At 40.8% G+C, this 18,328-nt stretch overlaps 2 protein-coding genes across 2 annotated transcripts; both read left to right on the top strand.

Moving 5' to 3' along the window:
• Positions 1–2,126: 2,126 nt before the first annotated feature.
• On the top strand, positions 2,127–7,660 carry LOC147163152 (potassium channel, subfamily K, member 16-like). Its single transcript, XM_086095157.1, has 7 exons — positions 2,127–3,305; positions 3,388–3,659; positions 3,748–3,972; positions 4,485–4,599; positions 4,677–4,843; positions 4,920–5,088; positions 6,840–7,660. The coding sequence occupies exons 2-7, from the start codon at positions 3,612–3,614 to the stop codon at positions 7,046–7,048; spliced, it is 933 nt and encodes a 310-aa protein (XP_085951283.1). The 5' UTR covers positions 2,127–3,305; positions 3,388–3,611; the 3' UTR covers positions 7,049–7,660.
• Positions 7,661–9,964: 2,304 nt separating this feature from the next.
• On the top strand, positions 9,965–17,738 carry LOC147163151 (potassium channel subfamily K member 17-like). Its single transcript, XM_086095168.1, has 5 exons — positions 9,965–10,180; positions 15,616–15,730; positions 17,033–17,199; positions 17,260–17,428; positions 17,500–17,738. The coding sequence occupies exons 1-5, from the start codon at positions 9,965–9,967 to the stop codon at positions 17,736–17,738; spliced, it is 906 nt and encodes a 301-aa protein (XP_085951294.1).
• Positions 17,739–18,328: the final 590 nt, after the last annotated feature.

The following is an 18,328-nucleotide window of genomic DNA, read 5'->3' as shown; positions in this document are numbered from 1 at the left end:
AAATCATATTGGATATCAGATTGTGATTCTAATACAGAATCTCGTATAAATTGCCATCATAAACAGTGCCTGTTAAACCATAGATAGCTCTATGGAGTTGCAGATCTTATCAATTCTATATAGGCTTCCAGCAGTTAGATTACAATTCACTTTCCAAAAATGTCACCGCATATGACTATTTCATGAACCGTAAACCATTGGACAGCCTCCTTCATATTAGCAGCACTTAAGAGTGCTTTTTCGGGCCCTGCTTGTGCACCTTTGAGTGGACTGACAGGTGTGAACAAGACCCAGTTGTGCTATTTATCCTTTTACTTTACTACATTAATGCAAATTCCATCCCACCGATGCAGATTTGTCCCATCCGGTTGCCTCAAAGCTCCGGGCTGATTCACTGCCTCTGTCAGCATCTGCAGGTCATCAAAATCAAGGCATCCAGCCTCCTCAGAGCCATTGCGGCACCCCCACCCCCAAAGAGAGCGACCACGTGGGAACAGTCTGTTTGTATGGCTTTGCATTGATTTGTTTGACAGATGAAGCAGCTGCACAATTTGCATCAGGGCATCAGACTCGCCTTGGAAGAAAGATTGGAGTCTTCTTGAAGGAAGTCAGATGTTATTTTATCGGGCGGTTTTCTTCATGTTTGTATGTTTTCAATGGCATTTTCTGACTGGTAGAATTTAATGCCAAATGATCCCTCAAAAGTAATTCATACATTGCATCCAGACAATACACTCATCAAAAGATACATACACTCACTGGGTGAAGGCACCATTATTGCTGAAAATACATACAGGTTCAGGTTCTGGAGCAACGTAAGCTGCCATCCAAGAAATGTATTTTTCTGGGACATCCCCGCTTATGTCAGCAAGACAATGCAAAGCCACATTCTGCATGTATTGCAAGTACTCAACTGGCCTGCCAGCAGTCCAGACCTGCCTCCCATAGAGATCCGGAGGTCACGTGACTATTTCCCTGAACACGCCCCCCCCCCGTGGCAGGAAAGTAGCGACGCCGCGTTAATGGACTAAAATGACGAGGAGGATAAAACTAGCGTTTATCCGCCAACTTTACGCCCAATAGCATTGACACTCACTTTGATGAAAAGGACATGGACAAGGACTTTTTTTTTTCAACTTGGCGACGCTGCTACGTGGAATTACCCCCATTCTTACACCGGTGAGTGCTTTCAAATCTGATCATACAAAGGCTTTACAAGTTTGTACAATTCAGATTTATTTCCCCTTTACGTGTGGTCAAAATGCCATCGAAGTTAGCAGTTTCACGCAAGTCTTGGCAATGATATTTAGGTACGTTAGCAACTTAGCATCTGCTAATTCGACCGCCGCCGCCGTCATTTATGCCAGAAAAAGTCTTTATGGTGTTGGTCAGTTATTAAATTCAACTGTGTAATATCTATTAAACCGTAGCAGCACAAATGAACTAAACAGATTATTTCCCCCACATTTTGCGTGTGGTACAGGCGAGTTAGCATCTGGTGATTCATCCACCATGTACAAAGTGCCTGATTAAGTTTTCTGCCTTCATTTAATAACTTTACAATCGAGCTACATCTACACGACTAACTGATTCATAAATTTACTGATATGACGTGATCTCCAAACAAGCAATGAGGAGGATCCCAAATCCTCTGTCTTCTTGTTCACCCATTTTATGGCTGCTGTGATCAATTGGCTACGCATTGGTTCCTCTTTTGGTAGCCTGGAGAATGCTCGATCCTTGTATTGCCTTTTTTTGTTGTTGCAGCTGGTCTACAACAGCTGTCAATCATTGTTAAAGCGTGGCGTTTGCGGTTTACTCAAAGTGACACTCGTTTTCTTTGCTGACAAAAATGCCCATTTTGGGACGTGTGACGTCAACGTCCGGAACTCTATTGAAGGACAAATATTTCACCTCTCTTTCTGTTGAGCCTTTTTGAAATACTGCAAAATCCAGCTGAAATAATGAATATATTGAGTGTTATCTGTGCATGCAGAAGATTATTGAATCACATTGTCTAGGTGTGTGTTTAGTAATTTAATGTTATGTTTTACTCTAAACATTAGCAAATGTCAGTTAACAGTTTTTTCTTTTCCTACAGAATTATTACACCATCTCAGAAAGGATAGCATCCATTCATTCATTTTCAACGCCACATATGCTGTTCAGGGTTGTGGGCTGCTGCAGTTTCTCCCAGCTGACTTTGGGTAAATGGCGGACTACATCCTGAATTGGTTGTCAGTCAGTCACAGGACACATATGGAGACAAACAACCATCAACTGAACCCATGCTGCTTGCACACAAGTTAGGCGAGTGTATCATTGGGTAGCAGTCCTGTCAAAATCCTTCACAATTATCCCAATTGTTGGCATCGTGCTCTGATTCTTTTCATGCTTTCTGAAGACAAAAGCCACAGAAATCCATTAGAATCCCTCTCGTCGCTTTGTGGCTGGCAGTCAAATACTGCTCAGTCCACCTCTCCAATGTCAACCCTTTTCTTTTCTTATTTTTTTCCTGGAGAGCTCAGTATTGTTCATTTGGTAATTTTATCGATTTGACATGTCATCACCATTGTTCTCTTTTTTTTTTTTTTTTTTACATATTTTTTAAATATAAATTTTTATTTTGTATGTGGGTGAGAATGTGTATGTGCATGTGCGTGTGTGCGTGCGTGTGAGTGTGTATTCATTAGTTCACCTAAAACCTATTAAAAAATTCCCATACCGTTCACCTAAACCGAACACTTCAGAATCCAGCCAGTCGTGAGGCCGTCAGGAGACCCGAGGAAGGACCAAAGAAAGGAAAGTGAAATCCAGCACCGACCAGACACTACCCACCGGGCCACCAACCGAGTCCTTCACCAACCCCAGAAACATCTAAATTCCAAAAAATCAGGGAGACCTCAAGAGACCAAAGGAGAGACTGAGGAAAGGAAGGAAGGACAGACGAAGCAGAGTGACATCCACAGACACCAGCCTCCATGTCAACCCTTTTTTAATACCTACTCCACCATAAACATTAACGCCATTTCAATTTGGTAAAAACGTATGATTGTTCTAGCAGGCGCCGTTGAGGTAGAGGGAAAAAAATGATGCTTTCAAATTGTCAACATATAATGACATTAAATTACCCCGCTTTGACACATGTCAAGCTGTGGCAGCAATCTACATTATTTTGACAATTTCCACAAAGGTGTTAAATCATTTGTGACAGATTGACATTATCCCCGGGTTTCCACTCGACTTGTTGGTACCCTTGCAGCGTACAGCTCTACTGAACTGCTTAACCGCCGGACAGCCGTCAGGTGAATTATTAACTTTTGTTCTGCAGACAAGATGCTTCCTTATTAGTAGAAACGGTTGAAACGGTTGTCTGTGTGTGTCCAGATGTCGTCCTAATGGAGAAGAGGTGTTTAGTCATCACCCGAGCGACTCATAAATCATGTCCCGGCAGATACTGGGCTTCTTTGACCAATCAGAGGAAAAGCAATGAGTGGGGATGCTCCTACTTTGGAGGGCAATCCACTGGTCACAAGATGCAGCTTTACTGAAGAACAACACTTGTTGTGTTATAGAAACTCAGATACGAAGAAAGTTTTTCTCTCTCAACAATGGCATCGTCAGTCTCCATGGGATATCTCCAAAGATGCCGATCTACGGTGTCGACTCAAGACCTTTAATGTTAAATCTTTTCATAAGATTTAGATCTCAATCTGATCACCAGCCTGTGTGTCTATTGTGGTTTAGCGGAAATTTTTGATGGCGAGGATCCAGCTGGTCCGTGTCAAAGTGAGCTGGACCGTACTTTTGGCTCTGGCCCACCTCACCTACCTGCTATTTGGAGCCATCATTTTCCAGATTCTGGAGCGAGAGGCTGAAAGCAACAACCGGAACCACTTCCAACTTGAGAAGTTGAATTTCTTGGCTAATTACACCTGCCTGGATGGACCGGCTTTGGAGAAGTTTGTTCAGGTTTGGCTTGTTTTTGTTCCTCTCGTTAATCTGCTGTAGAGCAAAACCTTGTCAATAATGTGAGGATAAACAGACAGCTTAGTGTAGCTGTCTGTTTTAATCATTGAGTAAATTTGAGGAGGGAAAGAAAACAGCAAAATATCAATATCATTAAAGGGTTAAGCACATGCTAATAAAATGCTTAGCAGATAACGGCCTGGCCTAATAAATCAACAATCGGTCAATTTTACTGTGTATGTATTGTAGGCTACTTGTTCGGCTTTTAATACAATGGCTGTAACTTGTAAAGAATTAAAGCTTCATTGTGACAAGTGAGATTTTAAGACCTTGTACTCTGCGATCTGTAAAAAACAATGATTCCATAGTGATTTTTTATTTTTTTTTGCCTTATCTTACCTTAGCTAGCTTAGATAGATAATAAATAATTGACAACATAGTGACATGGGATGTTGAAATTTCTAGTTTTGTTTTTAATAAAATACTTAAATACACATGTATGGATACATTCACAGGTGATATTAGATGCCTGGGAAAGGGGCGTGAATCCCTCGGGCAACTCGACTAACCCAAGTAATTGGGATTTCAGCAGTGCCTTCTTTTTTGCCGGCACTGTGGTCACAACGATAGGTGAGAGCCCACCAGGCGCATGGTTTCAATGTCCGACCTGCGCTGAATGACAAAATAAATCCTCCCTTGCTTGACAGGCTATGGCAACCTGTCTCCCAGCACTGTGTCCGGTCAGGTATTCTGTGTCTTTTATGCGCTGTGCGGCATCCCGCTCAACCTGGCCTTCCTCAAACAGCTGGGCAAGTGTCTCACCATCCACCTGGGTCGTCTGGAGAGAGGCATGGTCTCTGTGGTTCCGCACAAGGTAATAATAATAAAGGATAAACTTGTTTGGCTCCGTGTGGAATGTTCAAATATATGTTTGCTGTGCTCCTCTGCAGCAAACTGTCGAGGCGCTGGCAGTGAGTTCCTTCTTCATCACTGGTAGTCTGCTGTTCCTGGTCATCCCGCCGATTCTGTTCAGTTACGTGGAAGGCTGGACATTTGGCGAGGGATTCTATTTTGCTTTCATTACCCTCAGCACCATTGGGTTTGGAGATTATGTGGTGGGTGAGTAGAGAGCGCAAAACAAGCACTAAAAAAGTTTGGGGTTTGGGATCTTGGTTTATTGTGATTTCATAGATTATCTTGGATGAGGCAGATCCCGAATAGATTACAGCGTTCACAATTAACGGTGTCAAGCTTGTGTTCGGCTCATAGACTTCAATTGTAACATCGATCCAGAAAACCTTTTTCAGATGCCATAAAACCTTACAAAAAAAGTTCCAACAAGCAAAATGGTGCAGTGATGTGCCCGTGGATTGTGTAAATCGGACATGAGGTTTCCCAGATTTGTCAGATGGAGTCCTATTATTTCCAAAGGCATAAACAAAGCGGGAGCTGTGTCTTCAATGGATTAAACCGTGTGGACGACCTCACTTCCAGCTAAGTGTCTTCAAGATAAACACGCATTATACATTTGGGTCTGGGCCTGTAAAGTAGCTGTAGATGGGCTAGGCTATAGCCAAATCGATAACTAGCAACTGAACGAGCTAGCTAGCTTTTAGCTCTGTTGAAAATGTACTTAAGCTCTAGATGCAAGATCGTCCACAAAACTGGACATCGGTTGTATTTGCTTATTATTTAATATTGTATATCAGATATCATTACTAGACCACCAGAGATGGGCAAAAATATGTTCTTTCATCAGCTAGTCATCACCTAAATTGGCGAGTGCCTCCACATTTTCAGCAAGTTCTTTATGACGCGACGATTCGTAAAAATACGCAAGACTGAGAAGGACCATCTATACTTACCCTGATCGACTGTCGTAAACCTGCTTCCGTCTGTGCTCAATCCGTGTATTTTTACGAAGCTTTGCATCATAAATAACTCACTAGGTTTAGCTTGATGATTGTTATTAATGTTAGGCGGATAACTTGGTAGCATACGCTGGGTGTAGGAGCCAAACAGAATGTTTGGTGGTTTCTTCCTGTCTAGGCTGCGTGCATGTGTTGTGTTGCTGTTTTAGAGTGTAAAATGTGATAAATATTTATTCATCTACATATTTCTTTTGTGTTAAATCTAGGGCTGGGCAATAAATCGAATTAATTTGTCATTTTAAAAATCGAAATGTTGAAAATTTGCTAAATCGTAAAATCGCGTTTTTTCTTTTGGATTATTAAAAGCTGTTGTTCTTATGTTCTGTTATATCCAAATGTTTTTGTAAGTTGTAATTTTGCACAAGTGGTAGAATGCTAGATGGGTGGTTACAAGACATGTTTACAATAGCTACCAACTACTTAATTGTGGCATTTAAGCACAAACTATGAATGCTAAGTTAATTTTAAAAGTGATTTTTAATCAGTATACATTATTGTTGTCTGAACATTTTGCACAGGAATTCTTTTTGAATAAATTAAACCTTTAAATAAACGTTTGCTGGGTTTATTAGATTAAAATCGATTTAAATCGTAATTGTCCTGAATGACTGCAAAAATCGAAATTTTATTTTTGGGCCATATCACCCAGCCCTAGTTAAATCCCAAAAAAAAAACCACATCTAAAATCATATTGGAAAGAAAAATACATCTGAGGACCCAGTTTTCGTGGATTGGTAGGTTATATTTTGCAGCTAATTGGTGGTGGTTGCCATGTCAATGACACACATTGAGACACTGGTGTCCTTATTAAAAGTCAGTGTACCATCAAGATAAGCAAGCAATAACACATATTGTTGATTTAAGATGATCCTTTGATTTGAGAGTGAGTACCAGGAGCTTTTCAATGGACGTATGCTAAGCAGATGTCTACTCTCGCAGGGACCGACCCAGGCAAGGAGTATATCTCTCTGTACCGTAGCCTGGCCGGTATATGGATCATCTTTGCCTTGGCCTGGCTTGCTCTTATCCTCAGCATGGGATCACGAATAATGGTGCATGTCATCGGCTTGACTCATCCCAGCTTTAAGAAACAAAAGGAGGAAGAGGACGTGTCATCCAATAAACTGGAAGACACTTCAAAGATCTGACAGCTTACTATATGTCAGATCTTTTGGGGTGGTAATAATGACATGGTGAAATGAATTTCAAGTGCATGTTTGATGCTCTTTTATTTTATACCCAGAGGGAAATTTGATTTACACTTCAGACTTTTCATGTGGCATTCATTACTGTGTATCACATAGAGTCATTCTCCATTTCTCCCCTTTCGTCATTAATATTGTACATTTGCCTCTTTACATCTTGAGTTTAATGTGGTGCTAAGTCTACCTCAATAAGCCATTACGAAAGGTTGGAATTGCTATGTAAGTTGTATCATTATTGTGATAGACTAAAATTGTGTTTGTTCTATTCTGTATGTACTGTTTGTTTTATAATAATAATAACACAAAAGACTTGAACATTTAAATTCTTATACATATGTAATGTACATACTGGACTCTTTAATGGGTAGAGTTGTATCAAAACTATGCCTTTACAGAGATAGTAATGTAATGTAGCTGTACGGCATCCTACTGAGAATTTTCTCATACAGTACTGTAGATCTATTTGGTCAGCTTTTTCATTTTAAGATAACATTGTAGTTGTACACCGCTACAAACTAAAAACAACAATATTAAACGTATTGTAACTTCAGTTCATACATGTCTTAATCAGACCATCCATCTTCTTTTGCTTATCCGGGATCGGGTCACAAGTATTGGTTTCGGGCCGATACCCGGCCTTCTCTCAAGGTAGCGGTACTCACGGCTACCCTCTTGTGGCCATCAGGAACTAGAAATTGGAAGAATAAAATAGAAAATTGCCAGTAATTTTAAGGAAAAATGCTATTATGTGACAAATAGGTCTTACCGTATTTTCACGACCATAAGGCGCACCACACTATTGGGCGCAGGCACGGTTAAACATCCACTAGCTCAAAACATATGGTAGCATGCTATTACGCTAAAACATATTCTAATGCTAGCGCATGTTTTTAAAAAGGCAGCGAGCGGAACAAAACTGAGTTTGGTTGAAGTAACAATGTAAACAGTGAGTTCAGTTGTACTTGAAGTATATAACAATGTCCTCACATTGCTTTTGATCAATCCTAATCCACAAATCCCTCAAAGTCCTTATGATTTTCTGTATCTGAAACAAACAACGGGGCAAGCCAAGTTCCCCATCAAACACGCCGTGTTATTGTCAGAGTCAGTCTCGTTGCCGTGTCCTCTGAAATGATGCCGGCTTTTGCGTTTGCCCAAGCATTTACGATCCATTGACAAATTGTGGTGGCGTAACTCTGCACGGCGCCGCCTCCCAGTCTTGGTAAAGCTGTGTTCGCCAGCCTCCCGGAATGATAGCAAGCTCCGCGTTCATTTGCCGAACTTTGTTTTTCACAGCGGCTGAGAAATGTGCACGCATTGAGTCACAGAAATAAGGAAGGAAAGTTGACACACGGAAAAAAACAAAACACTTTAGTATGTAGTGTGTAGACTTGCACTTCAAAGTGACTTTTGCGATGTCTGTTGCTGTAAGAGCACGTTGTTCGGGAAACGATACACTACTGTATGTAGTAGTTTACCCCGGACACCCCTTTGCATTTGGTATGTTCCATCTCCCTCACTCCACTGCATGTATTATTATCAGATTTTGGAACTTGGTCCATACACAAGGCGCACCTTACTGTTAGGCGCACCGTCGATTTTTGAGAAAATGTAAGACTTGAAAGTGCGCCTTATAGTCGTGAAAATACAGTACTTAAAATAATCTGTGGGGGGGGGGGTTCAGGGAAATTGTATGTATCAAAAGTAGTAGTGGTACAGCACTCTGAAAAAAAGTTGTATCAAACATTCCTACTATATATATATATATATATATATATATATACAGCACTCTAGGCTATATATTAAAAGTGTCATCTTAAACCTGTATAACTGAATTGGGGTTTCTTTTCGAGACTGTAAATAAAAATAAACTGAGATATGATGGTTGCACGGGTATGCACAAGACTCGCTTTCAAACCCATTTAAATGGGAGTCAAAAGACATTTGGTACCTGCTAAGTGTGCCTGGTTAACCATAAATGAAGTTGATATTCTAGTAGGTGTTCCCTGACTTTCTTGCTTTCACTGAAGCCTCAAAGGTCTAGAACTGTTCAAAATTCCTTCCACCTTGTCAAAAGCCCCAATTCTAGCTGCCCAATTATAAAGGGTGTGCATACTTGTGCATACTTGTGCAAGCACATGATCTCATTTGTTTATTACCCCCCCCCCCCCCCCCCAATTGAGTTGTACAGTTCATAGGTACTGTAACATAAGTGGTGCCGAGAAGTTTGAAAATGATTCATCTTTGTCTTCTTTTTTTTATACCACAAGAAACTGGCATTTGAACAGGGGTGCGCAGACTTTGTATATCCACTGTGTATACGCATTAACATGCGAGTCAACATCTGTGTTTGTGTGCCGACGGAAAACTGCAGAGAATAGCGCCTGTTTGGGCTATCTAAAGCAAACACATTAATCAGGATGCGAGGTAGCCTGAGAGCACATTACACGCAAAAGTGACCCCAGGAAAAAAAGGAGAAAAGTGCCTTTTACCTGTCACATTTTAATGTGTTTGCTTTTAAAATGGACGCTAGTGTCACTTTGTGAAATCTTAAAGAATGAAATGTTAGACAGTATCACCTCAAATGTTGGTTTATGGACAACAGGCAAATAGTAGTCTTGACATTTATGAGATATTCTTGTCTGCAAATAGTCACATCTGACATCATACTGTGGTCCAGCCGCAGCCGGCATCTCATTTCTCTGCACCAAATTTGCATGACAGGCCTCGGATGTGATTAAAACAGTAGTGCAGGTGGAGTTCGATTTGCCTTTACGTTTATGCACGCCTTGTTGTCGACAGTCGATAGCCGTGGCGTCTACCTGCCGTTACCACAAAAATCTTCCACAGAGAATTGAGATGGGAATAAAGGAAATGTTCCATTTGGCCCGAGTGCCCTCCATCTTGATGCTGGGGGCGGTTTATGTGGCCTACGTGCTCATTGGCGGGGTGGTATTTTGGAAGTTGGAGGGGGATCTCGGGGAGAAGGACATCAGTCTCTTATTGATGAACAAAGAGAAGCTGTTGTCGACGTACACGTGTCTGGACCAAGATGGCCTCCAGGAGGTGGCTCAGGTAAGGAAGATCACTTCTAGTAAACACTCTGCTGTTCAATACTTTCATCCAATTTTATTTATTTATTTTCTGGAGAGCTCAGTTCATTCGGTAATTTTACCGATTTGACATGTCATCATCATTGCTCTCTTTTTTTAATTAATTAATTTTTTTTTTTTTTTATTTATTTATTTATTTTTTATACATTTTTATTTTGTATGTATACTTTCATCCTAGTTAGGTGGACATCAGACTGGCCCCACTAGTTCATGTTGTAACCAGAAACCGTCTTATAAATGGTCACAAATGGAAATCCACTCTGAATTAAAATAAGCGAATAACCGGGATAAGCCATTTTTTCTTTTCTTTTTTTTTCTTTTTTTTACACTTATGAGACAGTGTTTAGGATTTAGTGCCATCTATTGATGAACTAATAATTCTTTCATTTTAAAAACCCACTATTAACTCATTCACTGCCATTATAGAAACTATAGAAAAATTCCTTTTAACTATTTCTATTAGTTTTTTCCCCACTTTTGTTAACAAGAGTATGAAAACCTAGATGTTTTTATTGTATTAGAACAGACAAAATTTGTGAAGTCATGCGATTAATTACGATAAAAATTGTAATCACTTGACGCCCCTAATTTGTAATAATCTTTTCTTAAAAAAATATATATATATTATTTAAAATTATTATTATTTTTTTTTTTAAAGAAAAGATTATTAAAAAGCTTTTAAAAAGGGGCACTAGGCGATTAAAATTTGTAATCGTAATTAATCGCATGACTTCACTAGTTAACACAATTAATCACAAATTTTATATCTGCTCTAAATGTAAAAAAATAAAATAAAAATTCTAGGTTTTCATACTCTTGTTAACAAAAATGGAACAAAAATGTTAAACTAATAGAAATTGTTCCAATGAATTTTTGACGTCTATAGCTGTCAATGGCAGTGAATGAGTTAATTTCAATAGTATGCAAAAAAATATATGTTCAACATTTCTTATATAATCATAGGTCTAGTAATCGCTAATTATATTACATAGGTCGCGCCGCACCTTACGGAAGGCTGACATGTTTCGCCACCATCTTTCTGCTACGGATAACCAAGGGAGAAGAATTACGCGAACGTAGTTAGCCTATGGTGGTGCTTGCAGCTAATGTTGGACCCAATGCGTTGACCGCCGCTTACCTTCCGCAGCTGAGTCCCGTGATTCAAGCTTATGGCCCTGGTCTCCATTTGCTTTGCTCTTGCTATCTTTTGCTAGCGTCTCCCACGAACCGCGCTTGTTATCCGCTCCAGCTCGTCCTTAATAGCCATTACTCCTCGCTCGCTCAAAATAATAATTGTAGTAATTGGAGGTTGCCTTGTGAAGTGTAGTCTGCTAACATAGCCAATTTGGGGTTTTCAGCAGGGCTTGTAAAAAGTGGCAAAGATGTTTGCAGGTGTTTTTTGAGAGTTTTTGTTCAAGATTAATTTTGAGCAACAAGTAAAAATCTGTCTATCTTTGCAACATTTTATGAATTCAAAAGAGTATTTTTGTAATAAATGTACATTTTATATCTTGCAGTTAAGCTATAACACATTTACTTTTTAATGAAAACTAATTGAAAAACTATTATGGCCGAATAACTTTCCGCCATATATGGTACAGTCTAGAACATTCCTGGCCGCAATCAACGTGCGCCATTTTAAACAAGGCCGGCGACGTAGTCTTCGCTAACTCGGGCAAGCGTTGGCTCGTTGCATTTTGAGCAAATTACTCCACATACAACAGTACATTTCAATTTGTACAAATAGGAAAATAACCCTCAAATGACCAGGAGCCAAATAAAAATAAAACGAAAAATTAAGTGACTGCGTCATATGCTAGTTTCAAGCTACATTGCACCGAGTTGCAAACCGTAACATTTTAAACATATTTAAAGCACATTTAGCTCACATTTAACACATCACTGGGCATTTGGGGTTGCTTATAAACATTTAGCCACACAACAATGTAAAAAAGAACCTGTAAGTATCAGAAATACACCACGTAATTCAGCGACGCTGGACACTTTTGTCCATGCACTCGGATTATGAGCAACCCTTCTCCGCTGTACAATACGTTGGTCCCTGTGACATTGCAGGTTAGTGCTGCCACCCAGTGTTCATTTCGCAAAACAGAAAATCACCTCTCAATGTAAATAAACACATTGCAGTAAAACAATTACAATGAAGCCCAAAAAGTGACATGATGGATAAAACATCTCAACAAAAGTATCACACATAAAGCACATAGAAGAAACTAAACAGACAAACACAACAGAGAAGATCCTGAGAGTTTCATATCGTCGACTGGAATCTTTCCACACTTTAAGACAAAGCAAGCATTGCCCGCAAATGCTTGAATAATTCTATTCTTCAGTCTTCCATTACCTTCAGGATCACTTATCAACTCGTGGTTTTAAATGGGGGACCACCTGATTTCCATCTGACCGCTTTGCTTTTCTGCTGTTTATACAATTTGCTTTCAGACTGCATGTCGCCTCTTAAAATACTTCAACAGATGCTCTTTTAAGCTGTAGTTATGCAAAACATTTTTGGGGTATGATTCTACATCTTCTAGGTGCCATATACTACAGCTGCTTTATTTGGGCAGTGCGTCCCGGCGAGCCTGTGAAAGCGTTTAGCTTTAAATGTAGCGTCATATTCATTTGCAATGGGCATGTAATTGTCGCAATTCTTCAAGCTGGCTGCTCAGTTATCATTTATAGCGTGTGACACATATTGAAAAGTGATGAAGCTCTGACCGTGTCCTGTTCACAGTTGGGCCCTTGGGCCACATTTGAACCATCATTCACTTCCAAATGCGCACCACATCCTTGAGTTTTATTTACCGCACATCCTCGCCAAAGGAAATTTTGCTTTGGTGACGATGACAGCTAGAATAACTGCTCGTCACGGCTTTACTCTCAATTTTCAGTTTTCACTCACCGTAGTGGCCAAACTAAATGCTCTTGCCAAGTCAAAACACATCTTTCATAGTGACACTTTAATTTTCACTTCCTATCATTTGCAGAATCAACATCTTATCTGGGAACAGAAACTAGTCTGGCAAGACATACGAGGTTGAGAAAAAAAAAAAAAGGCACTGATGGTGTAATAGTGGGTCATTCACCCAAACAAGTCACTCCGATTCAAATACTCTAACATGCACGAATGCGGGACAAAGCCGGCAAACTCATGCAGAGAAAACGCACACAAGCACGGGGAGAACATGTTGATCCAAACAGGAAAGCCCGAGACAAGATTCGAACCTCAACTGTGCTAACCACTAGTCCACTGTGCTGCTCTCAGTCACGTGTATTAACATTTATTGTTCATATAAGTAGCCACATAATGTCATTGCCTAATGTTCTTGAATCTCTTTTCTCCACTTTGCTCCCATTTCCCAATTGTGAGAATAAGACTTAACGGGACAGTGTGTAGAATTTTTCAATGTTCATTCATTTTAAAGATGTATTGTGGAATTTGTCACTTTTTGTCACTTTTATTGCACCTAAGGCGCAGCTGCAGCCTCTGTGTTAAGCTTGTGCATGGTGCGCGTGAGTGCTTGTGCTTGAATAAACTCTTCTTCTGAAAATTACATCACAGTTGCTTAGGTAATGACCAATCACTGTACATTTGAACAGGTGAGCCGTGATTGGCTGTGATGTCATTTTCTGTTGACAGCAAGTGGCAAAATGGCCGCCTCCTGAGATAAAAGCAGGTGGATTTTGCTGCTTAACTTCTATTCCACAAACACAATATTAATCAGACTATCATGTGCAGGCAGGCGTTGCATATTTGAAACAACTTATTGCTTATCCCATGATTAATCCACATTCATATTTTTTTAGCCTTTTTTTTACTCAAAAGTACCAACAGTTTCCCAGTAGCTCACTAGATGGCGAGCTCTCTCATTTTCAAAATTGAAATGGATTTTCTAGGCAGTGGAATTGGATCTATCCATTTTTTATTCATAATTGGGTTACTTTTGACCCAACTGTTTTTAGAGTGCATCGAGATCATTTTTTTATATATTATTGTAGGTCTAGTAATTACTAATTATATTACATAGGTGCCCCATGTAGTGGTGAACTTTTACACACTGTCCCTCTTTTGGCGTCTTTTTGACTTTGTGACTTCATCCACGCAGGTTCAGAAAGTAAATTTTGCCAAACTAGGCTCTCGACATAAATTTTCAAAATCAGGGACTAGAAGTAGAAAATTGTTAGAATGATAAATAATAGACCTACTCAAGTAAAGTTCAAAGCCCCAGAACAAAAGTACGCCCTGGCGCGGTCCGTCGCTTCACGCCCGGCGACGCGGTTCAGGGCGGGTGGGCCTCCGGGGTGCCCCGTGGTTCCCTCTCCCTTTCCCTTTCCTCCCCCTTGCCGCCTCTCCCTCCTCGCCTCCCCCCTCCCGTCCTCATCCGTCCCTTCTCCCTCGTCACACTTCCTCCTCCTCCCCCCTCTCCCTGCTGCCCTGGCGCCACCCCTTCTTGTCGTCTCCTCCCCCTGTCCCGTTCCCCTTCATCCCCCTCCCCTGTCTCGGGGCTCTGGGGGCCGGGCGGTCGGGTGGGGGTGTTGTGGCCTGCCCTGCTCCAGAGAGCCTCCTGCCCCGATATCCGGGGGGCGAGTCCTATCGCCCTGCCATGCTGTCTCCAGGTTGCTGGGGGCGGGTGCACCTCCTGCCCCCGCCGGGCTGGTCGCTCCTCTTAACTCACTCCACTAGTTTTGCACAATACACTTTGTAAATAGGCACATAGGGCACATAACACACTCCTTGTGGTGGTGGGGTAGGGTGGAGACACTGTCTTTGCCCTGCAACTCCCCTTCAATTTTAATGCACCCCACAACTAGGAGGGGCGGATGAGTTGGGATGGGAAGCCATCGGTTGGGGCAGACCGTAGGTCACCCATCTGTATTCCCGGCGCACCACCAAGCCCCCCCTTTTTTTTTTTAATGCACCACATACACTCACCAACACATTTCTGGGATGCAGGTGGATCGGAGCGGGGGGATATCATTTCCCTCTGCTCCATCTCACCTGCTCCCAATTTTAATGAACCACACACACACACTTGTATATGAACTGGGTGGGGTCACATCCACGGTGTGGGGGTAGAGTTCGCCAGTCGGTGTCTGGGGTTTTGGGGGCCGGGGCGCGGCGATGGCTGGGTTGTGTATATCATTGCTGATATACTGTATGTTGTACATCACAAGGCTGTCGATGTTAAGACTGTTTGTTGTCTAGCCTGGTTGTATTTCACACAGAGATGATGACTATTATGTAAGACTGCTGAATTCTGAGAAGTGTCTTCACCCTACAGCACAACCCCCCCCAAAAAAACAAATGTCAACACGTTGTCTGCAGACATTTTGCTTTTTGTGTTGTTGTGCCCCCCCCCCCTCCTTTCCCCCCAGGTTATTGAAGATGCCTCTAAAGTGGGCCTGAGCTTGAAAGGCAACAGCACCTCAGACGGATTCTGGAAATTCACCAGCTCAGCTCTGTTTGCTGCCACCGTGGTCACAACAATAGGTTAGTTAGTAATAAAAACAAAAATGCTTTAAAAAAAAAAATTATTTAAATTTTAGGTTTTCAAAACTATAATAATAGTAAAATGTCCGTTTTCGTATTTCTCAATTAATTTAATACATGAGCTATTGGAGTTGATTTTTAAATGTTTTTATTTGGGTAGCAAGACAGCACAGACGTTAAGCCAGAAGAATGGAGGGCGAACACACAAATTCATACCACAAATAAACTTTAGAAGTTGGCAACTTGATAAACAAGGGATGGTAAGCGAGACCATCCTAGCTTGAAGATGTCAGGGTTGGGATGCATCTAAATTTAGAAGAAGTATTATGCATTGTACTAATTGTACTTCAAAATCTGTGGACTGTTATCGCAGTACCTGTATTTGATTTGTGGATGATTGTTTTTAAAAATGCTTTCAAACAATATTTGTGTTGTTTTATTTACTACACAATATTTACCGTGATATATATTTTTTATCTTGCACACAAGAAATACACGCACGTACACACACACACACAAATTAAAGTTAAAACAAATACTAAAACTAATCAATTAAAATGACCACGTGTGTAGTGTATTCTTGCTCACAAACACACACACACTAGTCTCACAGTTCTGAGATTCAGGGTTCCAATCTGGGTTTTCTGGGGTTTTAATGATATTATATACAGTATATGCAAATTTTTGTTTGCCCATCTATGTAATCTGGCATTATATGTTAGCATTAAGCAACAATATATGTTTTGGTTAAACAGTTTGCAGTTTAAATATACGTTGTTTAATTTTCACTAATTTTAGGTGACTTACAGCAAACTTATTAATTAGGAGTGACAATTGAATAGCCTGAAGCAAGCACATGTAGCTTCTGATTCGGAGAACGGTATGAAGGCACTAAAAACATGTACTTCAAAAAGTGTGTGTTAATGAGTTTAAATGTGTTTTAAGCATGGGGGAGAATTTATTAAAAAAAAAAAATGTATATGGTCTCTGGGGTTCACTACAGCCGCAAAACTGTCGCACTGACCCTGGTCACCATGGTAACAAAAGCCAGACTCGCCATTAGCTCAGCTGTATATATGAGATGGGATCAGGGTTGGCTCACTAACATTAGACAGCCCCCCCCCCCCTCCAAAAGGGCTGATTTCAACAGGACAAAAAAAAAGTGTTAAGTGTGACATAATTCTTGACTGTTGTGGTATTTCAACAAAAGCATATCACATACATGTTACAAAGACACTAGGAACTGTTTTGAAATGTGACAAATAAGAAGAATGTAATCTGCAACATGTTTATCAATTTCAGGTTATGGAAAAATTAGTCCCAGCTCCACCCCTGGTCAGATTTTCTGTGTGTTCTTCGCCCTTTTTGGCATCCCGCTCAATATGGTGGTACTTAACAGGGTGGGCAAGTACATGCTCGCCATTGAGCGGAACATCTCCGACTTCCTGGAGGGAAAGACGGGCAGACGGGTGAGGAGCTCTTTGGTGATCGTTTTGTTGATGTTTCACCTTCTCTTTTTCTCCTCTTAGAGATGGTCGCACTTCTTGGTCTACTCGGTGTGCTACCTGTCCGGGGTCCTCCTCTTCTTCATTGTTCCCATGCTCGTCTTCCAGCTTCATGAAGGTTGGACCTACTCACAGGCCATCTACTACTGCTTCATCACTCTCAGCACCATCGGATTTGGAGACTTCGTGGCAGGTACGTCTCAGCGAACGCTCGTCACGCTTTCTCACCACCATCGTCATCTTATTTAGATGTTTCATTTGCAGACAGTAACCCAGACAAAGCGTACCCGGAGTGGTACAGCGTCCTCATGGCCTCATGGATATTCTTCGGCCTGGCCTGGTTGTCGCTCGTCATCAACCACTCCATTGACATCCTGGAGAGGCTCAACACGCATGTCAAACAGTGGTGGGGGGGTCACAAGCAGGATGAACAGGAGAGGCGCAGCTGTGACAAACAGGTGGAGGAGGTAGACAAGGTCAAGAGGCCGCCTCCAACTCAATGAATAAGAAAACGTGGACTTTCTTATTCATATGGACATGATTTGTGGGGGCATGAATGTCAAGAAAATCTAAATCTTGAGGAAATTTAGATATTTTGTATAATGCTTGAAATTTGAAAATTATTTGGGGGGGGGGGGTTAATTTAAAAAAAGAATACATTTGTATTTTTAGTTTTTTACAAGACAAGAATTTTGAGAATGTAATTGCTATGTTGTGAGAAAAAAAAGTGCAAACAATATTCTTAATTTTAATGGCCCTGTACTCCTTTGGAATTTTTTATACTATAAAATCTTAATAAATTATTTTATTTCTTCTATCAGATGAGTTGGCTATTCTCTAGTCTAGGCTGTAATAATCCCTCTTTCCACTAGGTGGTGGTATTACAAAGAGCAGCAAAGGGAACTGAAACTGGAGCGTCAGCTCTTTTGAAATTGTTTTCCCAACTACTGTGGTCAGTTGTAACGTACAGACAGACATAAAGAGGCTCTTTATATGTCTTGTTTCCTAGTCTGAATTTAAATACACTAAAATCCACATTTACCACAACACATTTTTCTGTACTGAAGCAGGCCTATGTGTACTTTTTTCCCCA

The sequence above is a fragment of the Leptonotus elevatus genome, chromosome 14, assembly GCF_054856555.1.
Source record: "Leptonotus elevatus isolate MCC_2025b chromosome 14, RoL_Lele_1.0, whole genome shotgun sequence".
Classification (NCBI taxonomy): domain Eukaryota; kingdom Metazoa; phylum Chordata; class Actinopteri; order Syngnathiformes; family Syngnathidae; genus Leptonotus; species Leptonotus elevatus.
The sequence above is the reverse complement of the archived record's forward strand: the minus strand, read 5'-3'. Positions and strand labels throughout refer to the sequence as shown.

Coding starts and splice junctions, on each gene's coding strand:
- LOC147163152 (XM_086095157.1), top strand. CDS start 3,612: ATGGCATCGTCAGTCTCCATGGGATATCTCCAAAGATGCCGATCTACG. Junction 3,660..3,747: donor TCCAAAGATGCCGATCTACG/GTGTCGACTCAA, acceptor ATTGTGGTTTAG/CGGAAATTTTTGATGGCGAG. Junction 4,844..4,919: donor TCTCTGTGGTTCCGCACAAG/GTAATAATAATA, acceptor GCTCCTCTGCAG/CAAACTGTCGAGGCGCTGGC.
- LOC147163151 (XM_086095168.1), top strand. CDS start 9,965: ATGGGAATAAAGGAAATGTTCCATTTGGCCCGAGTGCCCTCCATCTTG. Junction 15,731..17,032: donor CACCGTGGTCACAACAATAG/GTTAGTTAGTAA, acceptor TATCAATTTCAG/GTTATGGAAAAATTAGTCCC. Junction 17,429..17,499: donor ATTTGGAGACTTCGTGGCAG/GTACGTCTCAGC, acceptor TTTCATTTGCAG/ACAGTAACCCAGACAAAGCG.